Source organism: Egretta garzetta, unplaced genomic scaffold (assembly GCF_000687185.1).
Source record: "Egretta garzetta isolate BGI_Z169 unplaced genomic scaffold, ASM68718v1 scaffold142, whole genome shotgun sequence".
NCBI classification, from domain to species: Eukaryota; Metazoa; Chordata; class Aves; order Pelecaniformes; family Ardeidae; genus Egretta; species Egretta garzetta.
The window spans coordinates 1,338,118-1,361,335 of NW_009258955.1; the positions used below are offsets into that span (position 1 = coordinate 1,338,118).

The following is a 23,218-nucleotide window of genomic DNA, read 5'->3' on the forward strand; positions in this document are numbered from 1 at the left end:
GGCGGGCGGGCGGGCAGCTCCCTGCCCGGGGGGGCCTTGCAGGGGGCAGGAGCGCTCTCGGTGCAAGGGTGAATGCTGGCCTAAGGCTTTTAAGGGCAGAATTGGTTACTGCTGTGGGGAAGAACCTCTCGGGCTCTTCCTAGGCGGGAGCAGGGAAAGCGACTCTCGTTAGTGTGAGGTTTTTCAACGCATTTGAGCGTGTTAGCATTAGGAGTGGTAACGGGGGGCAGTAACGGGGGGCAGTTCTCCCACTGCGTTCGCTTACACCTTCCTCACAAGGCCAAGCTACTGTTCTGACCTGCAGTAAGGTGTTGTGACTGTGATGTGTCCAGCATCGTGCGTGACCCAGTGTTACAGTGTTAAGCAGCGGTGTAAAGGAGTCTGTCTGTGCCCTCACCAAAGATCAGCTATTTTTTTAACAACAGAAAATGGTGATGACCCAGTGTTACAGTGTTAAGCAGCAGTGTAAAGGAGTCTGTCTGTGCCCTCACCAAAGGAAGAGATCAGCTATTTTTTTAACAACAGAAAATGGTGAGAGGTGTGAGAGAGTGAACTCATGAAGGTCTTGGCCGTAGGTCTGGGCACTGAGGTCAGACAGCAGTGAGTTGCAAGTCTATAAGTTAGGGTTCCTCTCCTTTCTCTCTTCTTCCTCTCCTTCCCTTGTCTCCTTGCCTGGCCTTTTTTCATCCTGTACACAAGGAGGATGGAAGGATGCCCTGGAGCCTGTGCTTTGCTCTTGTTTCTCTCCCTGCATCCAAGGAGAGAGAGATTTCAAATTGCTTACAAGGAGACACTGAGGCATAAGGAGCAAATTGGGGGAACTATTCTCCAGTTCTAGGTCTCCTTGAGTGTTTCTGCGTGGGCTTTTGGAGAGGCAGTTTGGTGAACGTGTGGATTGTAATGATTTCAGGCTGAGTCAGCCCGCCTGGGTCCCTGAGTCAGCATGCACTCCAGGGCAGGGCTGGGTAGTTCTTGCCAACCATGCCAGGAGCAGAGCAAAAGGTGTGTTTCCTTTCTAAGCCTATCTCTGCTGGAATCTTGTACCTGGGACTTGGCCTTCCCCCAGGCTCTTGGGCTCCATCTGCAGGGAGAGATCGTTGGAGAGATTGCTGGGTTTGGAGGTTAGGTTCTTGCCACCTAGCAGGAAAGATGTGCAGGTGTAAATTATCATAAGCAAGCTGAATTAAAATTGCTTCAGGGGAAAATAAGGACATGTTTTTCTTCTGTTAGTGTTGTAGTTTATGGAAACAGCTCTTGTCCTTTTCTCTGTGCTTTGACTGGTGCACTCTAGATTTATCTGCAAGACAGGAAACATTTGAGAATTGCACTTTCCATGATTGCAAAAGCAATGTTTCATTAGAGCAGTTCAGGGAAGTTAACTGATATGTCTTCTGGGCTGGGCCTGCAAGTGGAAAAACTGAGCGGAGGAGTCAGTTTAAGTCGGAAGTTAATGTACATATTGGCAGTTATGTGTCACGTGATATGGAAGGAGATTACGAGACTCCCTTTGCTGCTCAGTTGTTAAAATGGGGAAACAGAACAATGCTGATGAACAGACACTTGGTTTTTATTATCATAAGTTTTCTGTCAGTTTAAAGTTCTGTTAAATTAACCCTGGTTTTTCTTTGTGCAGATGTGTCACATTACCCAAAGAAGTTCAACTTTGTCATTTCCAAAAATGTGTAATATATGTTGGCGGTAAGTTGGAGATTCATATTGTTGTATAATGGCTAAAACCAGAGTTATCGGGTGAACTGGGTAGTTACACCTCTGAGCTGTAAACTTCGAGATAAGGTTTTTCACTCCAGTACTTAATTGGATAATTCTGTGTAGACTGCTGTTGTGGTGCTGAGTCTGAATCTAAGTAAGTCCTCCATCCTGGAGAGCAATGGGCAAAGCAAGAATGCCCCAAGAAAACCCATATGGTTCACTTTAAAAGGGAAACATAATAAAAGGCATGAACTTAAACTCCAGGGAGCATTAAAAAAAAAAAAAAAAATCAGGCCTAAGCCTAATGCATCTTAATGCATACAGGTGGAGCTTTCACCCTTTACAGATGAGCTTTCATAACATCATCATGCTACCTGGAAGTATCGATTTAATTTATAATTTATAATGTAGCTGGGTGTGCAAAGGAGAGTTTTCAAATCCAAGTCAGGAATATTTTTTCCAGGAGTGTATAGGAGAGGGAAGAAAGTAACAGAATAATTATGTTACTGGAAGATGAAGGCTTTACCTCCAAATGTACACTATACTATCAATAGTGTGTTCAGAAGGAATACATTGAGAGCAGCGCAGTTTTACAAGTCTCAGACTCTGTAATCTGTTAAGAACAGCGTGTGTGTGTTATTGTTTGCTAAATCCTGCACTTTGCCAGCTCCTAAAAGTCTACGCTCATCAGTATGTAGCTGTGCTGCCTTGCACCTTATTAGCTTGGCTGAAAAGAGTGTTTTGATGCCTTCTGTTTGTGTTTTAGCCATTTGGTTAAATTTTGTGTGAGGGGGGAGGAGGAGGAAATGCTTTGAAATGTTTCTGTTTGAGGAATCAGGGAAAGTTTGCTTTTAAGAATGTTACTCTCTTGAAAACCACTGTCACCAGGTTTCATCATACAAGTACATCCCACTTGTGCAGCTGCAGTAAGACAGTTAGTGATGAAAAATACCAAGACCCTTTTCAACTTGGTAGAAAAGACTTGAAGAATCTCTATGAAGATATTAAAAAGGTAAGGGATTTTGGTGACTATTCTGGGATGTTGTGATGATTCCAGTCTTAATTGCAACGGTTGCTTTGGAGGATAGTTGTGAAAGAATATTCTTTATGTTTATGAACAGCTGTCTGAAACTTAAACTGAAGGCAAAGGGAGCATTTCTACAGATCTTATAGAACCAGAATGCAAATTTTTTTTCTTCCTGATTTACACTGCTGGAATACTTCATTTATGTTTCAGATTGCTCATAGTAATTTTAAAAACAACTTCAGCTTACATTGGGTGAAATGAAGGCAATAACTTTATGTATGCATACTGTTTTGCTTACACTAACCAGATTGGCTTTGTGACTTTTATGCTGATATGTTCTTTTCCTTTTTATAGGAATTACTTGTATCTACAGCAGAACTTAAGGAAATGTGTGATTATTACTTTGATGGGAAAGGAAAGGCCTTTCGACCAATGATTGTGGTGCTAATGGCAAGGGCTTGCAACATTCACCATAATAATTCCAGGTGAGTCGGTCACTTTTAGATATATGGGCATATATTGTACTTGAAATTTGTGTTTCTTGTGTTCGTGAAAAATATGTCTAGTAACTTTATGAAAATAAAAAGCTCCTCAGTAAAACCTGAATTTAAGTTGCATCATGAAGTTGTATTTTTGTGGTTAGCAGTGCAAAAGGATCTGCTGGGTTTATTATATGCGTCCATGTGTAAAATTGTAGACTATGCCAAAGTTGTAACTGGTGATGGATAAATAATGGTGCCAAATTCTGATATTTGCATGGCTTCTAGTCAATTTTAGCTTCTTAAATAAATGCTTCATTAGAACCTCTAATACTCCTTGAAGGTATATGAACTTTAAAGTATTTTTCATTTGTAACCACTCCTGTAGGTATTAAACTGTTGTCACCGGTAAGAACTTTGCTGCAAGAAGACACTTCCATAGGGTTTTTTTTTGTAATTATGCAGGTGGTATGATTACATTCAAAAGTGTGAGACATTCAAAACAGTCAGAAAGTTTTTTGTTTTCCCCCCTCTAGGAGCAAGTTTCTACACTTTAATGTGAGATTTTAAGCTTATAGCTGGTGTAATCCTCATGTTCTTATCTTCTGAAAGCAGTTTTAACTGAGCAGAACATCATGCTCGCCCTGTACTCTCTATCACTGCTTGCTCTGGCTGATGGAAAACGCTTCTCTCCACACGTTCCTATCAGCTGTTATGTTTGCATTATGTTGGCTGGAGTGTTCTCTGCCTTCCAGCTATGCTTCTAGTCTTCCCTTGTATAGAATTTCAAATATGAAATCTTTGGTCCCTTGCCAGAAGAGTTTCTAGGCTAATTTGGCAGTCTTAAGGGATTTCTCTCAGCTCTTGCATCATTTTTTCCTTAGCAGTAGGTTAATGCTTTGTTGGACTTGATTCTACCACAGAGCATGGCATATATTTTGCTTCTTGATATGGCACCTCTCCCAGTATACCCCCTCCTATGTGAATATAACTTTGATGGAGAAAGCAAAACCTAGTTGGCAGTGTCCTGTCCTGTGTGTGCCAATTCCTCCTGTTTTAGGAAAACATTTTCCAGGATTAATGAACTTCACTCCTATTCTCCATTCTGTTCTCCATTCAGTACTGCTCTTTGTCATTGTCTTAGAGGTAGCGAAAGGAACAATATCAGTTGTGAAACACCTCAAGGATGTCCCTTGTTACAGCACTGATTGGCTTAATATTTTCAAGAGTGGTCTTGACATGAAAAACAGGAACGTGATGATGGTACTTTTTGATGACAAAATCATTCTTGATGACTGGCCATCCATGTTGGAATGAAAGGAAGCACAATAAACCAAAAATTTCTGCTGGAGCTTGGAGGCTCATGAGTGTCCTGTTAGGGCATAACCCCAATGTGATTTGCAGCCATCTTCTCTATGAAAAACCTTAAAGCAACCCTAGCATGCATCAACCATAGCATATCCATTTCAGCTGTGGGAGTGCTGATACCCTTGTATAGCATTTTGTGAAATCATCAGCATATCTGATCCTGGTGTTCAAAAAAAGGTAAGTCCAGCTAGCTTCAGGGATGGACTGCAAAGATAATTGGGAAGAATGAAGGACTTGTGGTCTACAAATTTATCAGGAACAGAGGTGAAAGAGCTATTTAAGGCAAAGGATGATGTTGCTAAGAGGATGGAAACTTAGGATTAGACTTTTAACAACTTGGGCAGTGAGTCTTTTGAGCATTCTTCTAGTCAGAATAATGGGAAAATTGTTCTATCTCATTCTAGTATGTAGCATAACAAGCTTATGAATGAAATGATGTAGTGTACATGCAATACCGAGCAGGCTGGAATTGATGTCATATGGTGTAGGAGGTGAGCAGTGAATCAAAGACAAGAAATAGCTGTAGAAAGAACTGAATTTGCCTTTATATGCTCAAAGCATATTTGCTGTCTTTTGACGTATGTATATGCTCATGGACGTCCATGTCATTATGTCCATGCGGTACGCTGTCTTGAAACCATCAGGACCAGTTTTGAGACCTGCCCTATACTAGTGAGAAATTGTGATCTTAGAGCTCAAGTGCCATGTATGCCTGAGGCAAGCGTTTGCTTTGCAGTAGCCAACCCTCAGCATAAGCGCTCTGATTTATAGATGCTGGTGTCATGTGGCAGCTTTTGTACATCTGTTGCAGTTTTTGTCAGCACCTCAAAACTATGTTTGATGTTTAAAAGCCTCCTCATTAATCTGAATGTTCCATGTATAAGGACAGACTGAGTCACTGTCTCTGTCGTGTTGTTTTTAGAATGAAATTCAGAGTAGGGAGAACAGAAATGTTTCAGCAAAGGAAGAAAATGAAATCCCGGTGTATTTACCTTCCTCTTCTTTGCCTCATGCCACTTTTCTCTAAGCCTATGACTGGAATTAAAGTTCACGTGTGTTCATACAAGTCCTCACTGTACTGCTTTTTGGTTCATGCGTGACGAGCAACATCTTTTGAGGGTTGAGTAGGCCATGCCAAAAGAATATACTTTCATATTTTGGATATGCACTTAGTTGATTAAGTTTTTTGGGCATTTTCTTCTCTTTTGCTTTTAAGCTTCTTGAAGCAGGCTGTGTTACACCTACTTACTGGTTTCATTATTTTTGCTTCTTAAAGCAGTGTTGCTTCCAGGTGACAAATAGTTCTTCCAACTTTTTACTGTTTGTGAGGTAAATTATCTATGTAGAGAAGGAAACACTGCATATTTGTAACTCAGCTACTCTGCTATAGACCTGAGGGAAAAAAACCCCACAACTTGCTTTCCATTCTGCTTCTCCCAATATTCTTTTAAGATGTTTTTCCTCTTTCAACTTGTCATTTCCCTCAAAGCATTTTATTGTTCTTTTCCTCAGTTAATATTGATTCTTCTCCCAGGCTTGTTTTTCTTCGTTGAAGCTTTGGTTCCCACACATGTAATCAAAGATACCGGCCAGAACATCTGTAGATGTGGGGTGAGCCAATATCCTGTGCTGGTGGTTTTTGGGGTTTTTTTTGGTTTGTTTTTTTTTTTTTTAGTTCTGCCTCTGGGGTTTGTATTACTGATGTTGAGTTTCTGCTTCATCTTGCCGCCGCTCTTAATGGTCATAGAACTTGCGGGACTCAACATGCTTTTGCCTGTTCTTTTGTTCTGATTTTTTTCTTTGTGTGTGTGTGTGCAGTACTAGTAGAAAAGGTAATACTCTTCCTTGAGTTCTGCCTCTGGGGTTTGTGTTACTGATGTTGAGTTTCTGCTTCATCTTGCCGCCGCTCTTAATGGTCATAGAACTTGCGGGACTCAACATGCTTTTGCCTGTTCTTTTGTTCTGATTTTTTTCTTTGTGTGTGTGTGTGCAGTACTAGTAGAAAAGGTAATACTCTTCCTTGTTTGGCTGTTAAAAAAAAACAGGGCACAGCTTTGTACGGTTATAGGTCCTGATCTTACGAGGTAGTCCACAGAGACCTCTTTGTCTTCACAGAGCCCCACCAGAATAGACAAGGCGTCTCAAGTGAATGGGAGGGGAACACCCAGGTAGCTCTGCTTACAGTTCAGGTGGCACTATCATATATGTTTAGATTTGAGGACAGCTAGGTGTTTAGAATGCCCTCGGCAGGTTAACTGTCTTTCTAGAGTGAAGTCACTTTATTGTAGTCATAACAAAGGAGAATGACAGTTGTATAAAGATTCTAAACTATTATCAAAAAAGATAAGTGTTTGAAGCATTCCAGTTGTTCTGTGCTGATATGTTGGGTTTTTTCCCCTTGAATATCCAAGTGTCAGAAGTACAACCCTGAGTCCTTAGTGCAAGAGTGAGGATTGTTGTTAAGAGTTTAAGCTGAAGTCACACAAACCCTCAATTTCACACATCCTCTGGCATTTCTTCACATATCCGTGTGCAGAATTTCACAGAATTATCACTTAGCTTGACTGGACCTAATGTTTCTGTTTAGGGTGTATTCTCCAGAGGTGTTTGCAAGTAGTCTGCAAAATGAGAGAGACAAACAAATACAAGAAGGCTAAAGAAATACACAGACATTTCAATAGGGAAAATAGTGAGCACAAAGAATTTGGGGGGGGGGGGGGGGGGGAAGGGAAATAAATCCATCAAAATAGTGCAAGAAATACTTAAATATAATGATCTGGCTGAACTCAATAGAGTAATATTTCCCAAAGATATGAGGACCTGCCAGCCATCTTAGTTCTCTTTCATTTCACTCCTCCAAACCATGGTTGTCAGATGTCTGTACTGTACACTGTTTTTCAGCTGTTCTGTAATTTGCTCCTGTGTTAACACGTCTTCTCTATGCTTCCCCTAGTCTGCAGTCCCTTTCTGTGTCACAGACTGTTTCAGATATGTTAATTTCTTTCAGCCACAGGGACTTAACAGCAAAAGTGCACACTGAGGAGTGTGGTCATAAGACAGAAATTCTGCAAGATCTTTTGCACATTTCCTGTCTTTAAACTGGCAATATTTACTTACTGGCAAACACATTGCAAAGCTCTTTGTTGCAGACTGTAAATACTGTTTTGTGTTGTTTCTGTTCCACCCCCCCCCCTTTTTTGTATTTTTTGAAGAGGGATATTTGGAGGGAGGTGTTAGGTTGTTTTTTTAACCTGTAAGATCAGCCTTGGTCTTGTTCAGCGTCCATGAAACAAGTTCTTGAATGGAAAAGACCTCAGGGTGCTGTAGGTCTGTAGAAGCTTATCACAGAATCAAGCAGGGGGTCCTACTGAAAAATAGACCGTGATCAAGGACTTAAAAATCAATATAATGTGTGTATAAAAAGATGAACTTATAGTTGTATAAAAATTTTGTTTAAATATATATATATATCATCTTGGGATGCCTTTACTTTGAGAATGACCTAAAAATGGCATCTTTCTACTTACTGGACTTGTTGGGGACCCACTTACCTACTGACTTGAGTTACTGCTACTTTTTGCTTTTGTTTTGCAGGCGAAGCAGAATGAAAAATGGCAGGGAATGAGAAGGATCCTGTTTCTTGTGTATTTTCCCTAAAATAGGCATGCTCTGATTCAGAATTACTCTCACAAGATGTTTGTAGGAAACTATTACAAATTTTTTTGCCAGTAGTGTGAAGAACGTTGCTTGAGACCTTGCAGAAACAGTAGTTTAACAAAACTCCTTCGGGTTAAATGATTGCATTTGCTATAACATTCTGGGAGCCAGACACATGAACCATGAACATTCCTATGCCATTTTTAGTCATTGTCAGAGATGAAATGCACTATAATGCAGAACTTTTCAAAACCTGCTTTTGAAATGTCTGTCCTTGTGCTGTCTTCATGCTACTGAAAGATTTTGGTGTGTTGGTGAGTGTTGCCATTTACTGCTACTTCCCAGCAGGAAGTCCAGTCTGCTGACATAATTAATGAAAAAGGGAGTCCCAAAAGGAGACCAGTGCATGAAAGAGGCTGGAGACCTTTACAGTTTTTTGAAGGTAAGTTCTCCTACTTAGTAACAATAGTTTATTTTGGAAAACTACTTACACTGAACTAGCATTTGACTAAATTACTAGTCCGCAGTAAAACTTGCCTTCAAACAACTGTGAAGGTTTCCAGCTCTTATTTTCTGTTGTTTAAAAACCACATTTTCACAGCCTATGAGCTACACATCCTGCTATTGTTCAGGATGTAGAACTCCCACTGACAGCAATGCAGACTTCTGCATAGAGGTAGGTGTCAGAACGCAATGTTATGTCAGCAGACTGCAAGATGTTCTTTAATTTTGTGATTAATCACTAGATTTTAATAGACATAGGCAATGCAAGAAGACTTTAAATTCCCTTCAGCTGAACTGAAATTATTATCTTCTGTTTCTCTCGGTTCTTTTTCTGTTCTGCTGGAAAATAGTGTGATTTGCTCTGTTATCTGTATACCAGAAGTAAGGTATCTATATATCAGAAGTAATTTTTTCTTTTGTTGGGTTTGGTTGTTTGTTTTTTTTTTTTTAACATCCATATGGGCTTGTTATAGCTATAAGGCAAGGCTGATTGGGATCATACATGGAACCCATGATGAAAACAGGCAGAAAAAAAAAAAAAAAAAAAAAAAAAAGATAGATACAAGATAGATAAAGATAGATACTTGACAAGGCAGTGGCAGTTGGATACTAGGTTAGATGGTCCTTTGTGTGGGCTAGGTTGGCTCTTTTGTGTTAGTTTTTGTAACCTTGATCCTTAGGTAATTGTTTCTATGTTCTTCCATTACCTTCTTTTCATCTAGTTTAAAAAATAAAGTAGGTGTGAACTACTGAGAGTTGAATCGTTCGTGTTTGATCTCCCCAAAGGCTGAATTTCAGTTAGTGTTAGTTAGTTAGTGTTTACAGTCCGGAAGTGGTTGCAGTATAATTCCAGTTAATTCCTCAGGCTTTTGAAGAACCTCTGAGGTGTTAAGGTAATCAGATAAGTTAAAGGATAAGATCCGTGAGTTATGTCTTTCAAATGTAGAATACAGGTTTCCAAGGCTGCTGATCTCTCCAGCTTGCTGGTTAGTAGAGTTAGCCAGCTTTGGAGAGTTTGATAGGCAGAGCAACGCAGAGATAAGGAAAACTTAAAACACTTCTACAAAGCTACCTGTCATTCTTTTCTCTGCATTTTCCAGATATCCATCTCCTTGGAACCAAGCCTGCTATGCTATTCACTGCAGTCTGGATTTACAGGGATAAGAGTCAATTACTCGGGTGTTTTGCAGTTCTGATTTTAGCTTTTCACGGCTTCAGCAGCAAGGCAGAAACAGGCCTAATAAGGATGGAAACATCCCATTGCACTTACTGTACTAATGTGATCTCACTTTCTTCTCTCTTCCTAATTCCAGGTTTGAAAGATGGGGTTCAGGCCATGGAAAAGCTGCAACAGCTGTTTTCAGAGAAACATTTTTTGTTTGGTTTTAGTAGAGATTTGTTTTGGTGTATTGCAGCACATATAATTAATTTAATTATTTGACTGTTCTTGGTTTTTATTTTAGGGAGGTGCAAGCAAGCCAGCGCTCTGTGGCCATAATTGCTGAGATGATACACACAGCTAGCCTAGTTCATGATGATGTTATTGACGATGCAAATTCTCGCAGAGGAAAGATGACAGTCAATCAAATCTGGGGAGAGAGGAAGGTGAGTTTGCTGTTATGTGCAAGACTCGCCTTTGAGTATCAGCAGAGCACAAATAGGGGTTTTGTCACATTACTATCCTTAGGCACAGTCTTGGGATATGCAAGAAAAAGTATGAAGAGGTGTGTACAAATGTGTGTCCCTTTTCTGAACTGCTGGAAGTATTGGCTAATGTATGATTGTAGTGTGATTCTTACTTACTGTACATTCCCTATTCCATTCTCTGCAGTGCTGTTGGAATACTTTGAACCTCATCCAGAACACTATAAGTTACCCTGACTCAATAGTGAATGCAAAAAGGTTTCAGTCAGCATGAAATTATTTTTTTTTTTTTTTGAGAGAGGTGTTTCTTTATAAAGCATTAAAAGGAAGGTTTTAATCAGAAAATGCAAGGGAAGTACACTGCTGACGCATCAGAACTTATGACGGCAATTCAGAGCTGACATAGCATAACAGTCACAACAGAATGGTCAAATAGAGAAGGAATGTTCAAAAAAACTTTGCAGGCAAGCATGTACTCAGATTTTGCATATAGGGAGGACAGTGCTTAGACAGAAAAATACAAACAGCACTATAAGATAGGGATTCAAAAATGGTTCCAATTTTAGTATTTGGTTATTTTCTATTTTCTGTTAAAATGAGATACATGTGCTTTATGTAGGAAAATGATGTGATGTGAGTAGACCTGCCAAATAAGGGAAATTGTATTGTCTGTACTAGCACTTACAGGAAAAGACTTAAAAGATCAAATTTTTTTTTATTATTCTTAGGCTGTTCTAGCTGGTGACTTCATCCTCTCAGCTGCTTCCGTAGCTTTAGCACGAATTGGAAACACTACTATCATCTCTGTTCTAACTCAGGTGATTGAAGATCTAGTGCGTGGTAAGGTCTTTTTCTACTTTTATCTTCAGATTCGCTTGTCTAAGCAGTAAACCCATAAATAAAAACTCCCATCTGTGCAACTTTTTAGGTGAATTCCTCCAGTTGGGTTCCAAGGAAAATGAGAACGAGAGATTTGCTCACTACCTCGAGAAGACTTTTAAGAAGACTGCGAGTCTTATAGCAAACAGTTGTAAAGCAGTATGTACGTCTGTCTCTTCTAAAGTTAACATACTGTACTGTAAGCTTCACAGCTAAACTAGTTATTGCTGTTTTCTCTGGAGAGCCTCCAAAGCAAACCATTTAAATGGTATTCTGCCAGAATGTGAATGGGTTTGAGATTGTGCATTTTATCACAGTTCGGCTGTGTAGCCTCCAATATTGGTTTTTACTCTTTCTTTTCTGTTTTATATTCATACACAGATTTATTGTTATCCTCACTTGAATCAAACTAAGGGTCACAGTGGCAGCCTTTAATTTATGAAATTCTGCAACTTTGAGGCAGTGTTTTTAATCTCAGTTGGTAATTCTTGAGCCTATCGTTTGATTTTTAAGTTGTCTTTGACATCTGGTCCCACTCATTGGTGCCGAGTGGGACCTTAAATGATAACAGTGGGAGGAAACAACTAACTGTGTATAACCTACATTACATTGTAAAAGAACAGAGCATGTATTTTTAGATTTGTTTGGGGGGTTTTAATTATCAATTGCTATATCCAACCCTCTCTGTCATTCAGTTCTGTTACTTCATTACAAAAAGAACTGATTCAGGATTATGCTCTTACTCAAAAAACATGTTTAGTTTTAGTGCAGAAAATGGAGAAGGTGGGCAATAATCTCGCCCCAAAAGAGAGTTATAAATTCATTTTTTTTTATTAAAGGCAATATAGCTGGTGTATGCTATAGCAAGAGGGAGTTCTAAGAGAATTAGACTAAAAATCTGTGATAGTGTTAGTCATCCTCCTTTGTTCTCAGAGAACTGTTACATTTATGCAGTAGACAGCCATTGGAAATTGCTTAAATCAAAAGGATCGTATAGAATGAGAGACACAGGTTTTGTGGGGAGGGAAAATATCTTTCATTCTAGTTGGAGGAAAGAAGTTAAGTCTTCTGAATTGCTCATATTAATGGCAGTATGACCCTGGCAAGAATTTCCCTTTGCAAGTCTTCATTTATATTGGTGGACAATTGGACTTGTAAGGAGCACCATGCTATTCTGCTACCCCAATAAAAACATGCAGGTTTCTATATTTACTTTGACTGTCTTCCTAAAAGGACCTTCACAGATATAAGAAATCACCTTCCCATGGGGTGGATTCTCCTTACAAATGTGCTATTTTGAGTTTTTTTCCTTTTCATAACTCGGAAGAGTTAAGGATTTAAGCACTTCCCTCCAGATTGTGGTTGTGATTCTGGTGAAGGGGGTGTTTGGCTGCTTTTCTTCTAGTGGTTGTTCTGAGTTGTTCCTTTGCCAAATTGCTGGAATCTTATAGGCAGTAAAATTTGTGTTATAAAGGAAAAACAAGAGGGAGGTCTGTCTTTATGGCAAAACCATACTTATTGCACACAGTAGCAATGGCTTGTATATATATGTCTCTCTTTCTTTTTGCATGGATTAGGAGAACTCTACTGATAGCAGTGAAAAGGGCATGTTTATTTGTGTGGGATTTGGGAGGGTTTTTTGGGGGTGGGTGTTGGGTGGCTTTTTTTTTTTTTTTAGGTGCTTTTGGCTGCTACAGAAAAGGGTGGAATCAGAAGGGAGTTCTGTTTTCTGTAGTGAAAACGATAAGTAGGATCATCAGTTCTAGCTTGAAAGGAAATTCAGTTAGGAAATCAAGTATTCACATCTTGTTTTCAGGGACAAAGCTAAGGAGAGAGGTTATTGGTTTTCAGAACATCAGTTACAACCAGGCTAGTGTGTCTTTAGAAGCAGTTCAGTTTCTGTTAATGATAGGAAAAAAATGGGGTTTGTTTCTGTGCCTAAATAAGATGAAAGTATTAACTGGAAAAGAGATGTCAGACAAGTTCAGGTGGCATCTTAGAAGTCTACAGTGTGATGCTTTAGAGATGGAAGAGTAGAGTATGCCTGGAAGAATGTCTAAACAAGGTAATAGATACTCTGTCAACCCTGGTCTAGTCACTGTATTGGATACCTTTTGCATCCCCGAAGCACTGCTGCATTTAAATCAAAAGTCCTTTATGTTAGCAAAATAATATATTTTTTTAGGGACAGAACAGTCTGTTCAAGATATTAGAGCCATCCCAGTCTCCAGTTTATTTCTACGGTAGTTCTGCATGGGGAAATGTTACCAAAGTTGCAGTCGGAAGTGTAATACATTGCAAAAGGAAATGGTGGCAGATGGCCCAGAGGGTCACTGAAGCCTTAGTTACTGAAAGACATTTTTCATAGAAACATGAGAGGTGACTTTGGTTCAAGAATTCAGAAACAATAAAGCTGAAGTGGAATTTCTATTAGTCATCAAGCAGGCTGGAGATGGCAAATAAGCTGAGCAGGTTCTCAGTCTTTTTTCTTTTTTTTTTTTTAAATCCAGCTGTAATGTGAATTCCTAACCCTCACAAAGCTGTTCATATTTTGCATAGCATACTTTCGGAAGAGGGATTAAAACATGCTTGTTTTGAGATAAGTGTAACGTTGCACTAGAGAGTCTTGATTTCTCTATTAGGAAAAAGCATGCAGCCTCCACAAGTAAGGCGAGGCTGTGCATGGAGGGTCTGCCCTAGGGACTGAAGAAAAGGAATAGTCTGCAGCTCTGGATCTACCTGTGAGCTCCTGCTTTAACTAATTCATAGTCTGGTGTGTGCAGAGGGCTCGATCAGAAAAACCTACCAGGCTGTGGAACTGGTGCCTAGGAAAATAAGACCTCTGACCACCACCAGCAAAATTGGTCCCCTCAGTCCAACTAGGCATGCAGACTACCATAAGGTTCAATAGCAGGTGTAAGGTAATAGCAGCAGTAGCACCAGATATTATGGTCAGCCAGTAAATGTCCTTATTTATTATTTAAAATACAGTAACTCCTTCCTTTGAGGATATTTCTTCTTCATAATGTTTGCTGTGAAAAAGATTAGCATAAATATATCACAGATATTCAGGCAGATAATTGTAATTTCTGTAAAAGTACAGTTCTTCATAAACAAGTACTTGGTTAACATGTTAAAATATTAATTACTTGAGAAAAAGTCAAATGCATGAAAATGCAGACTCAAGGCAAGATCGTCGTCTGCTGGGGGCGGGGGGCGCTCCTGCTGGGTAGACATCTTCATCTCCCAGGTAGGCCTTCATAACCCCCTTCTAAGAGTAGTTACCAAAAGGATGTGAAGAGCCTGGAGGATAAGTCAGCGGTGTGCCCTGCAGCAGTGAAGGATAACCACTTACTGGGCTGCATCACTACCAGCCCAGCCAGCACATCAAGGGAAGTGGCTATTTTCTTCTGTTTGGCACAAGTGAGATCTCGGGGCTGGGCTCCTTCACACAAGACAGATATTCGTGTTGTGGAGCGAGTTCAGTGAAGGACTACCATGATGGCTGGGGGCTGGAGCAAATGATGTGCTGAGAGCTGGTTTTAGTCTGGAGTAGAGAAGGCTAAGGGGGAATCCTCTTGCTGTCTCCAGCTGTGTAATGGGAGGGTGTAGAGAAGATGGAGAGATGCTCAGTGAAAGGACAAGTTGTACCATGGAAAAATTCAATTAGCTATTAGGAAAAATTTCTCCGTGAGGTTGGTCAAATGCTGGAACAGGTTGCCCAGACAGGGTGTGGGATCTTCACCCTTGGAGGTGCTCAGAACTCTACTGGACACAGCCTGAGCAACCTGATCTAACTGTGAAGTAAGCTCTGCTTTGAGCAGATGACTGGACCAAATAACTTGCAGAGTTTCTTTCCAACCTAAACTATTCTGTGATTCCACTGGAAAGAGGAACAGTGTTCCTGCCTGGAAAAACAGTGGTGGATGAGCCACGAATGAGAAGGCAGGATCCTGACTGCTTCAGGAGATGGGTGTGGAGGAGAAAGGCTGGAAAAGGGGAAGATTGTAGAGCCTTTTCCTTTCCATGGTGTCCACAAATCTAGGAGTGTGAGAGCAAACATCTCTTGCTTGTTTATACAAGAATATCCCTGCCCAGCAGCAGGTTTTCCTCTCTGACCTGCAGGATGCTGGTATAGATGTGCAAGTGCTTTCAACTCCAGCTGCTGTATTCTTGCATGATAAATAACAGAGCAGGATGTATCTACCCAGAGCTGATGATAGAATATTTTATGGATGTGGAATTCGGTAAAGAGGCAAGATTGGTTTATAGTCTCTCATGTAACATGAAAGAATAGAAACAATTTTTTTATTTTATAAAGTGTGTTTGAAATAACGCCAAGCAGATTGACTTGCTTTACTGAATTCAAAGAACCTTTCTAAAGAATTTGTTCCACTTGGTATTAGGAAGGGTTTTTCCATCAGGATTTAGTGGAGGACAAGTCTGAATTCTTGCAAGATTAAATGTGTAATCAATCAGTCATATCAGGGGAGTTTTCAAAGGGTGAGCTTTATCATTTAAGTATGTATCATTATAGTGACATTGTTATCCTGATCTATATTTTTAAATGTATGCTATTACCCTAGTATGGCTTCAGTTAAACTTCATCACGCTCAGAGTGACAGGCTGCCTGCGCCAGGGCTGCTGCCTGCATCCCAGGGAGTGTCCAGATGGGGGCAATAATCCACAAGAGCAGTTCGAGAAATTGGCTCCTGAAGGAGCTCCCTGGTAGACAAAACCCAGTCACGCTGCAGATTTGTGATGTGGCCATGGTCAGAGTTCCTCACGTGAGCTGTTACCGGGATATCAATCTCCTGGATTTCTTCTTTTTTTTTTTTTTTTTTTTTTTTTTTTTTTTGTCTTGAGAAATGTTCATGACCTGAATAGGAGCTATGAGGGTCTTCTCTTGCAAAGCTGCAAGAATTAATTTTGCATTGATGAATGTTACTTGTGTTACATTCTGTTACTCACACTTCTCTTTTTTTGAATGTACATATACTGAAAAATATATAGAAGACTGTCCACCTACAGGAACAGCTCTGCTCTGACCTGTCAGATTAAATGAGAAAGCTCTTCTCTTTACATGGCACTTCCTCCCCCATCTACCAAGTTGTGCCAGCTCTGACCCTTTGCTGTTAACCAGGATTTTGTCACTGTTCTACTGAATTCCATGTTTTAATTCTTCACATGAAATGTGATGGTAGGTAAAGGTTTCACTGAAACAGCATTGATGCAGTCCCCCTGCTTTGCTGATATTACTTGATTTGTATTACAGAAGCAACCACAAGTTTGCTAGGCATGGTATGGCAGTAGATGATGATAGCTCTTTGGGGCAAATACTGCTATTTAAGAGCCAAGCATCAAAAGGGCAAAATGTTCTAGTTTGATAGTCCCTAGCAACGTCTATTTAAATATCTCATATTTGCAATTCACTGTTTTAATAGCCTTCAGGATTTTCTATGATTAGACATAAGTAGTGTTATTTTCCTGCTATACTATCCTCCTCTCTTAAATAAAATTGGGCAATGTGAGATGCTGTTAATGCCTCGGGCACCCAGATTCCTCTGGGTTTTAACTATTACCCAGGGATGTGGGTTATGACTGGGAAGCGTCCTGATGCTCAGTTATGAAATGCACTGATGCATGAAATATTCTCTAATCTTGTGTGAGTTGCATCACATTTATTAGGATATAATGTTCTTTCATTTCCATCTTCATGTTCACCTTCAGAGCTGCTACTGGACTCGCTTTTAGGTTGGGGTTGGCTTTTGTTTGGTTGGGGGTTTTATAATGATCCTACCTTACATAGTCTTAAAGACAATTTTTTATATATATATACACACACATACTTTTATGTTATGTGGTTTTCCTAGTATGTATTTTTAGTCTTACATTAAGTAAAATGTATCTTCCCTCCTTCCATTAGTCACAGCAGATGTGGAATGTCTGCAATAAACCAGGATGGATTTTTGCCCCCCTGTTCCTAATTGCTTTATTGAAGGCTGAAATAAATCTCATGTATTTAAATATAACCAACCTCATTTTGCAAAGTGTATAATCAATACGTAAATGCAAAAGCATAAGTGCCCTTACTTTTAGGCAAGATATTAGTTCTCAGATCTTATGTTTGTGTCCTGTATTTTAGCTATGTGGAGTTTATTCAGCAAAACTTCTGTCTCTCAAGTAGTCAATTCCTTTATCTGTACTCAATTAAAATGTTTTATTTGTTTCTCTCAGTTTAGTGATACTTTTCTCTAGCTTGGTGTACTTCCTTCATTCACTGTCTTGGCTTTGCAACTAATTATCCCCTTGATACCTTTGTCTGCAAGCTAATCACCTCATCTTCCTGAGCAATTCAGTTATAGCTAATATCACCCTTAAAAATAATCTTATCTCAACTGTCCCTCCTATACTGGGTGCCACACATGCAGTTTTGTGGATCTTTTATGAGGCATGTAATGTTCATTTATCTGGTGTCTGACCTCCAATTATGCCCTGGCTGATTTATATATGTAATAGATTAATTCCCCTGTCACTGGACTGTATACAAGCACTAGCCTGCATGTGCAGTGCATCCACATTCTTCTCTCTTCATCCCTGCATTATAATTTCTAAGTCTGATAAATATTTAATAAAGCTAATCTCTTTCCAGACTTGAATATATTTTTAATACTGCACTGCTGTTCAGCCTTGTTTTCTAATAAGCTTGGCTATTTGTGTGTATCCATGAACAGACATAAGCAAGAATGTGCTCCTGAGTCAGCTTTTTTCCCTCTTCCAGACCCCTGCGGTCTGTGCTTGCTGTCACCCCTATGGTAGAAGTGGATGCTAACTAAAGCTTTCTATTTACTTGGGTTTTCTTTCTTTTCAGGTTTCAATTCTAGGCTGCCCTGATCCCAAAGTTCATGAGATTGCATACCAGTATGGAAAAAATGTTGGCATAGCTTTTCAGGTAGTGCTTTTGTTGAACGAAAGGGATTCTAAAATCTAAACTTTTCCAAACTGCCTTAGAAATCAAAGTCTTAATCCTTTTTATAAATCTCTTAACAAGGATTATTCTATATTTAGTTCCTGTTAAAAATAAAGGAAGTTTTAAAAATCTGTATGTTTATCTCTTTCCAGCTAATAGATGATGTGCTGGATTTTACATCGTGTGCTGACCGTCTGGGGAAACCAACAGCAGCAGATCTCAAGCTTGGATTAGCCACAGGCCCTGTCTTATTTGCTTGTCGACAGGTAAGTCAACAGGAATCTACTTCCCAAAACCAAAAAGCGCACACTGCTCTTCACAGCACACACACCGAGGTCTGGCTTGAACACATCAAGTCTACAGCGTAAGAGATGAGCACGGCCTGGGCACATGTCAAAAATCAGTGCGTTCGAGCTCAGCTGGATTTAGTGTGCACACACACGGTCTGTCAAAGTAAGAAACACCTTCCTGCACAAGTCCTCTTGCCATTAGGCCCTTGTATCAGAAGCAGCACTAGTCTTTTGCTGCCCCAGTCCAAGTGCTTAACCTTTGCAAAGGGACAGGTATTCGGACAGTTTTTGCATGTTTTCTGCAGTTTATTCCTAAGTAGCTGCTTGCTTATTTTCTTTCCTGAGACATGTTGTTCTCCCCAGGCTTGACTATGTATGTAGGCTTTTTGCCAAGTTCTGGGCTTTGTATCCATCTGGGGCCAAGAACTTAAATCTCTGCCTAGCTTTTAGGTGGGCACCTCTATGTATTGGATTTGATCTCTTCATCTCTTTGGGCTCGAGTCTTATCCAGTTACAGACATAGGAAGCCTTTTCCTTCTGGAGATAAATGTACTAGTAGTTTGGATAAGAGGAGAAAGAAAAAAAAAAAAAAACCAAAAAAAAAGAAGAGTATCATATATAAAATAAGCTTAAAATTGGTCAGGATTTTTAGTGGCTTAAAAATTATTTGGAGTAGTACAAGGAAAATGGAAGTGCCAGCAGCACTAAAAGAAATGTTAAAATTGGTGCTAATCTATAAATGGGGAAGAAACTGGTTTAATGCACCTTGTTCAAGCTTCTGGTTCACCCAAGGAAAGAAGATTTGGGACTTAGAAAGCAGTCCTTCCTACTGAATGTCCCAGCATGATAAAAAAACTGGCACAATGGGTTCCAGTAGAGCGTTAGTCTGTGATCTCTCATTGGATTTGCTCAGAGCTTGATACAGGAAAGTTTTTAAATAATTTAAAAAAAAATACACTACTTCATTACATTTACTCCCCCCTCTTAAAAAGCCTGGGGTGGGGGGAGGCGGAACATACGTGTGTGTGTGTTTGTTCATCCCATGGGCGTTTACAAGGACGCGTCTCTCAGAAAAGACAGGAAAGCAAAGTGTATCAGCCACTTAAGAATGCAGACAAATGCAACCTGAGAACAACCTCCTCCACGTGCTCAGTTCCTCCCCACAGACTCATCTGGAGGAGTCACAAACTTCTAGAATCATTATTTCAGAATTTGTTGATGAGCAGCAGGATCTTGCTAGTCATCAGCAACTGGAGTTGTCTAAAGAACAGTGTCAGGTACAGAAAAAGGATGCAACTGTGAAATGGTTGGTTGGTTCGTTTGTGTGTTAAAGCTGCTTGTAGAGAGAAAGAAGGACATGTGGCAAATACTGATTTTGGCAGAGAACGGGTGACACTGGTTGTCTTGTGGGTGTTGAATTTTCTTTTTTCTTTTTTTTTTTTAATTAAAACTATTCATTTGTTTGGGTTGGCTGTCTCTGACTTGCAACTTCATCTATCATTTAATTATCTTTGTAAAATAAATGAGTTCAGAATATGGAAGTACAAGAAAAGAAAATCTGCCAGTTCTATTTTAAAATCTACTACTTTGTAGGTCACTTTTAAACATTTTTCCTCAGTTGTATCTTTGATAGATGGGAAGTTTATGGTTTTGCATTGAAAGATACCTTGACTGTCTTGCAAAGTTTTCCGCATTAAGCAGAAGGCTCCTTTGCTGAATTTTCCTGCTGTTTTCAGGAAGCTGGAAGAACAGCACTACAGACTTAAGTGCTACATAAACAAAGTGCTAAAAAAATCTGGAGCTTCCACAGACCCTTACCTGTACTGCTACTAAAAGATGCTTCATCTGTTTGTGCCTGAGAATAAAAACTCCTGACCCAGAACTTGAAGATAGGCCAAAACATAATTGTTAGTTATAGGCTGTCTTTTCTCTTGAAGTTACTATTAGTGCTATCTTGCGTACCCTTTAATATATCTGGTAATCCTCAACTTGTCTTCCTGAGAAACATACTTCAGTTCTTAATGTGCTCTGGATCTTCCGTGACAGCCTTTTCTTGTCCTCTCCCCTCCCTTTGACATACATCTGTGTGCATTAGAATATTGAGAGGCCTTTATACAAAAACATTCAGCTTGATGTGAGACCTATTTATTCATTATTTCAAGTTAGTTCACACGGTTAAAAAAAAAAAAAGGCAATTTTTTGAGGAAATACACTAGTGTACACTAAGTCTAAAGCCACTCTTAAACTAGTACAGCTGAAGACTGAGGGGTTATTATAACCATTCCTGTCAAATGCTTATATACTGCCTGTTAAGTTTGCAGAAGTGCAGATTTAGTGCTTTAGATCCTTTAGTGCTTAAATATAAGAAGTGAAAGGATATGCATCCTATATCATTGTAAACATGAATAGTATGAAAATGGATTATATGAACATTGCAATTAAATTGTCATTACATGGGAAGAAAGCTAGGATCTAGAGAAAGCCAAGTATGAGTCACCAATAAACTTCTAAATGCATCCTCCACGACGACTACCTGTGAGTAATAGGGAAATGTCACAACAATGAGGAATGCTGCATGTTTGTTCCCCAACAAGTTTGTACAGCTAGAGTTTCAGGACCAAAGGCGAGCGAAGAAAGCAGATCATTCTTTGCAAGTGTAGGGCAATAAAGTAATCTTTGTTTGGCTATAATCCTTTCAGACAAGATGAACAAACACCTCCTTCCTTTAAAACACAATTGTTCTGCAGAGTAGCTGCCTTGAGTTGTAGCCTTAGTTTCTTAAGCACCAGGTTTTTCTATTTCTGGACAGTCTGAAGAAAACGCCTGGGTGTTTGGGTAGGTGATGCAGTGACTTTCTCAAGACAACTGACTTAGCTACCTGATTTGTAGGGAACTGAGTGTGCGGTACTAACTGACTGAAAATACATTACAGTTGTCATTTTTCTCTTATGAAAATTTGTCCTGAGCTTTCCCATAGGCAGAGCCTGTGTATATAAAATACCAGTGCAATGGAAAGCGTAAGTGGATATAAGTGTCAAAGGTATCCCAATGGGTTTTACAGGTCGAGCTGTGCAATACGGCTCTAACAAACCTCCTGGGCTCTCTGTCGTACGCGCGGGGGAGGAGGTGCTTCTTCTAGGTGTGCCAATGCTAACCATCATCTGTGATTAAGAATACCTGAACCAGATTATACACCTGGAAGTAGCCACATCAGAACTTGCCAGAGCGGATCATCTGCTCCAAACGATGAAAAGGCAGGTGCTAACTTTCACTACCAACAAGCTGCAGCCAACAGAGCCAGCCAGGTTAAGCTTGGGCTTTGCCATACTACACTGCCATGCAGACTGCAGGTATCAGCCTACAGCTACCCCTGCAGTAACAACAGTGGCAGGGGAAGAGGTCTACACTTCGCTTTCTTTTTGACCTTAGCATGACAGGCAGGGCAGCACACAGAAAACAACTCATAAGCAGTACAAGCCCTTCTCCCTTTGTGCTTAGTTTCCAGAAATGAATGCTATGATAATGAGACGATTCAGCAAGCCAGGAGACGTAGAACGTGCTCGGAAATACGTGTTGCAGGTAGGACTGATACCAAATATTTCATTCCTGAGTACTGCCTCTGCTGAAGTCAGTCTGAAATGAATTGCCTCTGAAGTAAAATAGCAAGGCTGCATTTTCAAATGCATGTTCAGTAGCATACTATGTACAATACCAAGTTAGTACTCTTCAGCTGACTAGCACAGTGTTTTAGCAGAAATGCTAGGTACCAAAGAGCTGCTTTTTTTTTTTTCTTTTTTCTTCTTTTTTTCCCCCTCCAGTAGCACAAAATCCACATAATAGAAGTAAAAAGCTCATGCATGAACTCAGTTCCTTCAGCTGAAGAGCAGCTGTACCCAACAACAGGTATAAGCAGCACGTAATTACCAGTCAGTCTTATAACTGCAGCACACACTCCTTATCAGTCTTAATTGACTCTGGTCTGAAAAGACTGAATAATTTTCTGTGCAAAAATAATACCTGTTTTTTTCAGTATAGCACGTCTTTTGTACATCTCTAGGGCAGGAGGGGAGGGGTTAAACCATTAGTTTCTAATCCTACTGAATAGGGTATTATTAATAGCAGTGTTGTTTTGAAAGTATACCTCAGCTTAGTGTGGATGAGTTTTAGTATTTTGACACTGGGCAAGAGATGTAAGATTCCATGAATATAGAATGAATCCTCTTCCTTTCCCCTTCAGAATATAATTAAACATTCAGGGTGCTTACTGACCTTAAACCTTCCCCCTGTAAGTGGAAGAGGGCAAAGGCAGGAGGGAGACTGACCAGGCTGACCATTACCTTTAACTGTCATCTTACACCAGAGTGATGGCGTGCAGCAAACAACCTACCTCGCCCAGCGCTACTGCCATGAAGCTACACGAGAGATCAGCAAACTACGGCCATCCCCTGAAAGAGAAGCCCTCATTCAGCTGACGGAAATGGTACTCATGCGAGACAAGTGAGAGAACTCCTTCCGCTCGTTCTGGCAGCTACTTACCAGACTGTGCCTAAATTTTACTTAAAAAGTTATTTGCTTCCAACACAGGCTACCAAAAATTATTTTTTTAAAAAACCTTTTTTTTTTTTTTTGGAAGTTCACCTTTTTTTTTAAAAATGGAAGTTCAAAGTGTTTTATTGTGGGAAGCCATACA

General features: G+C 39.9%; 1 protein-coding gene across 4 annotated transcripts; it reads left to right on the forward strand.

Moving 5' to 3' along the window:
* Positions 1–1,633: 1,633 nt before the first annotated feature.
* Positions 1,634–23,218, forward strand: PDSS1 (decaprenyl diphosphate synthase subunit 1). 4 transcript variants are annotated; one of them, XM_009634541.2, is made up of 10 exons: positions 1,634–1,698; positions 2,599–2,722; positions 3,092–3,222; positions 10,209–10,350; positions 11,118–11,229; positions 11,318–11,427; positions 18,140–18,220; positions 18,391–18,504; positions 22,027–22,107; positions 22,889–23,218. In XM_009634541.2, the coding sequence occupies exons 1-10, from the start codon at positions 1,634–1,636 to the stop codon at positions 23,027–23,029; spliced, it is 1,101 nt and encodes a 366-aa protein (XP_009632836.1). In that variant the 3' UTR covers positions 23,030–23,218. The 4 variants fall into 4 exon arrangements, with proteins under 4 accessions (XP_009632836.1, XP_035746052.1, XP_035746053.1 ...); XM_035890160.1 differs by lacking the exons at positions 1,634–1,698; positions 2,599–2,722 and adding exons at positions 3,753–3,774; positions 8,590–8,683 and having other exon boundaries at positions 3,146–3,222; XM_035890159.1 differs by lacking the exons at positions 1,634–1,698; positions 2,599–2,722 and adding an exon at positions 8,590–8,683 and having other exon boundaries at positions 3,143–3,222.

Bases quoted from the DNA above. Each gene is read 5' to 3' on its own strand.
- PDSS1 (XM_009634541.2), top strand. From the start codon at position 1,634: ATGTGTCACATTACCCAAAGAAGTTCAACTTTGTCATTTCCAAAAATG. The intron at 1,699-2,598 runs GTAAGTTGGAGA...CACTGTCACCAG, and splicing joins ATGTGTAATATATGTTGGCG to GTTTCATCATACAAGTACAT. The intron at 18,505-22,026 runs GTAAGTCAACAG...CTTTGTGCTTAG, and splicing joins TCTTATTTGCTTGTCGACAG to TTTCCAGAAATGAATGCTAT.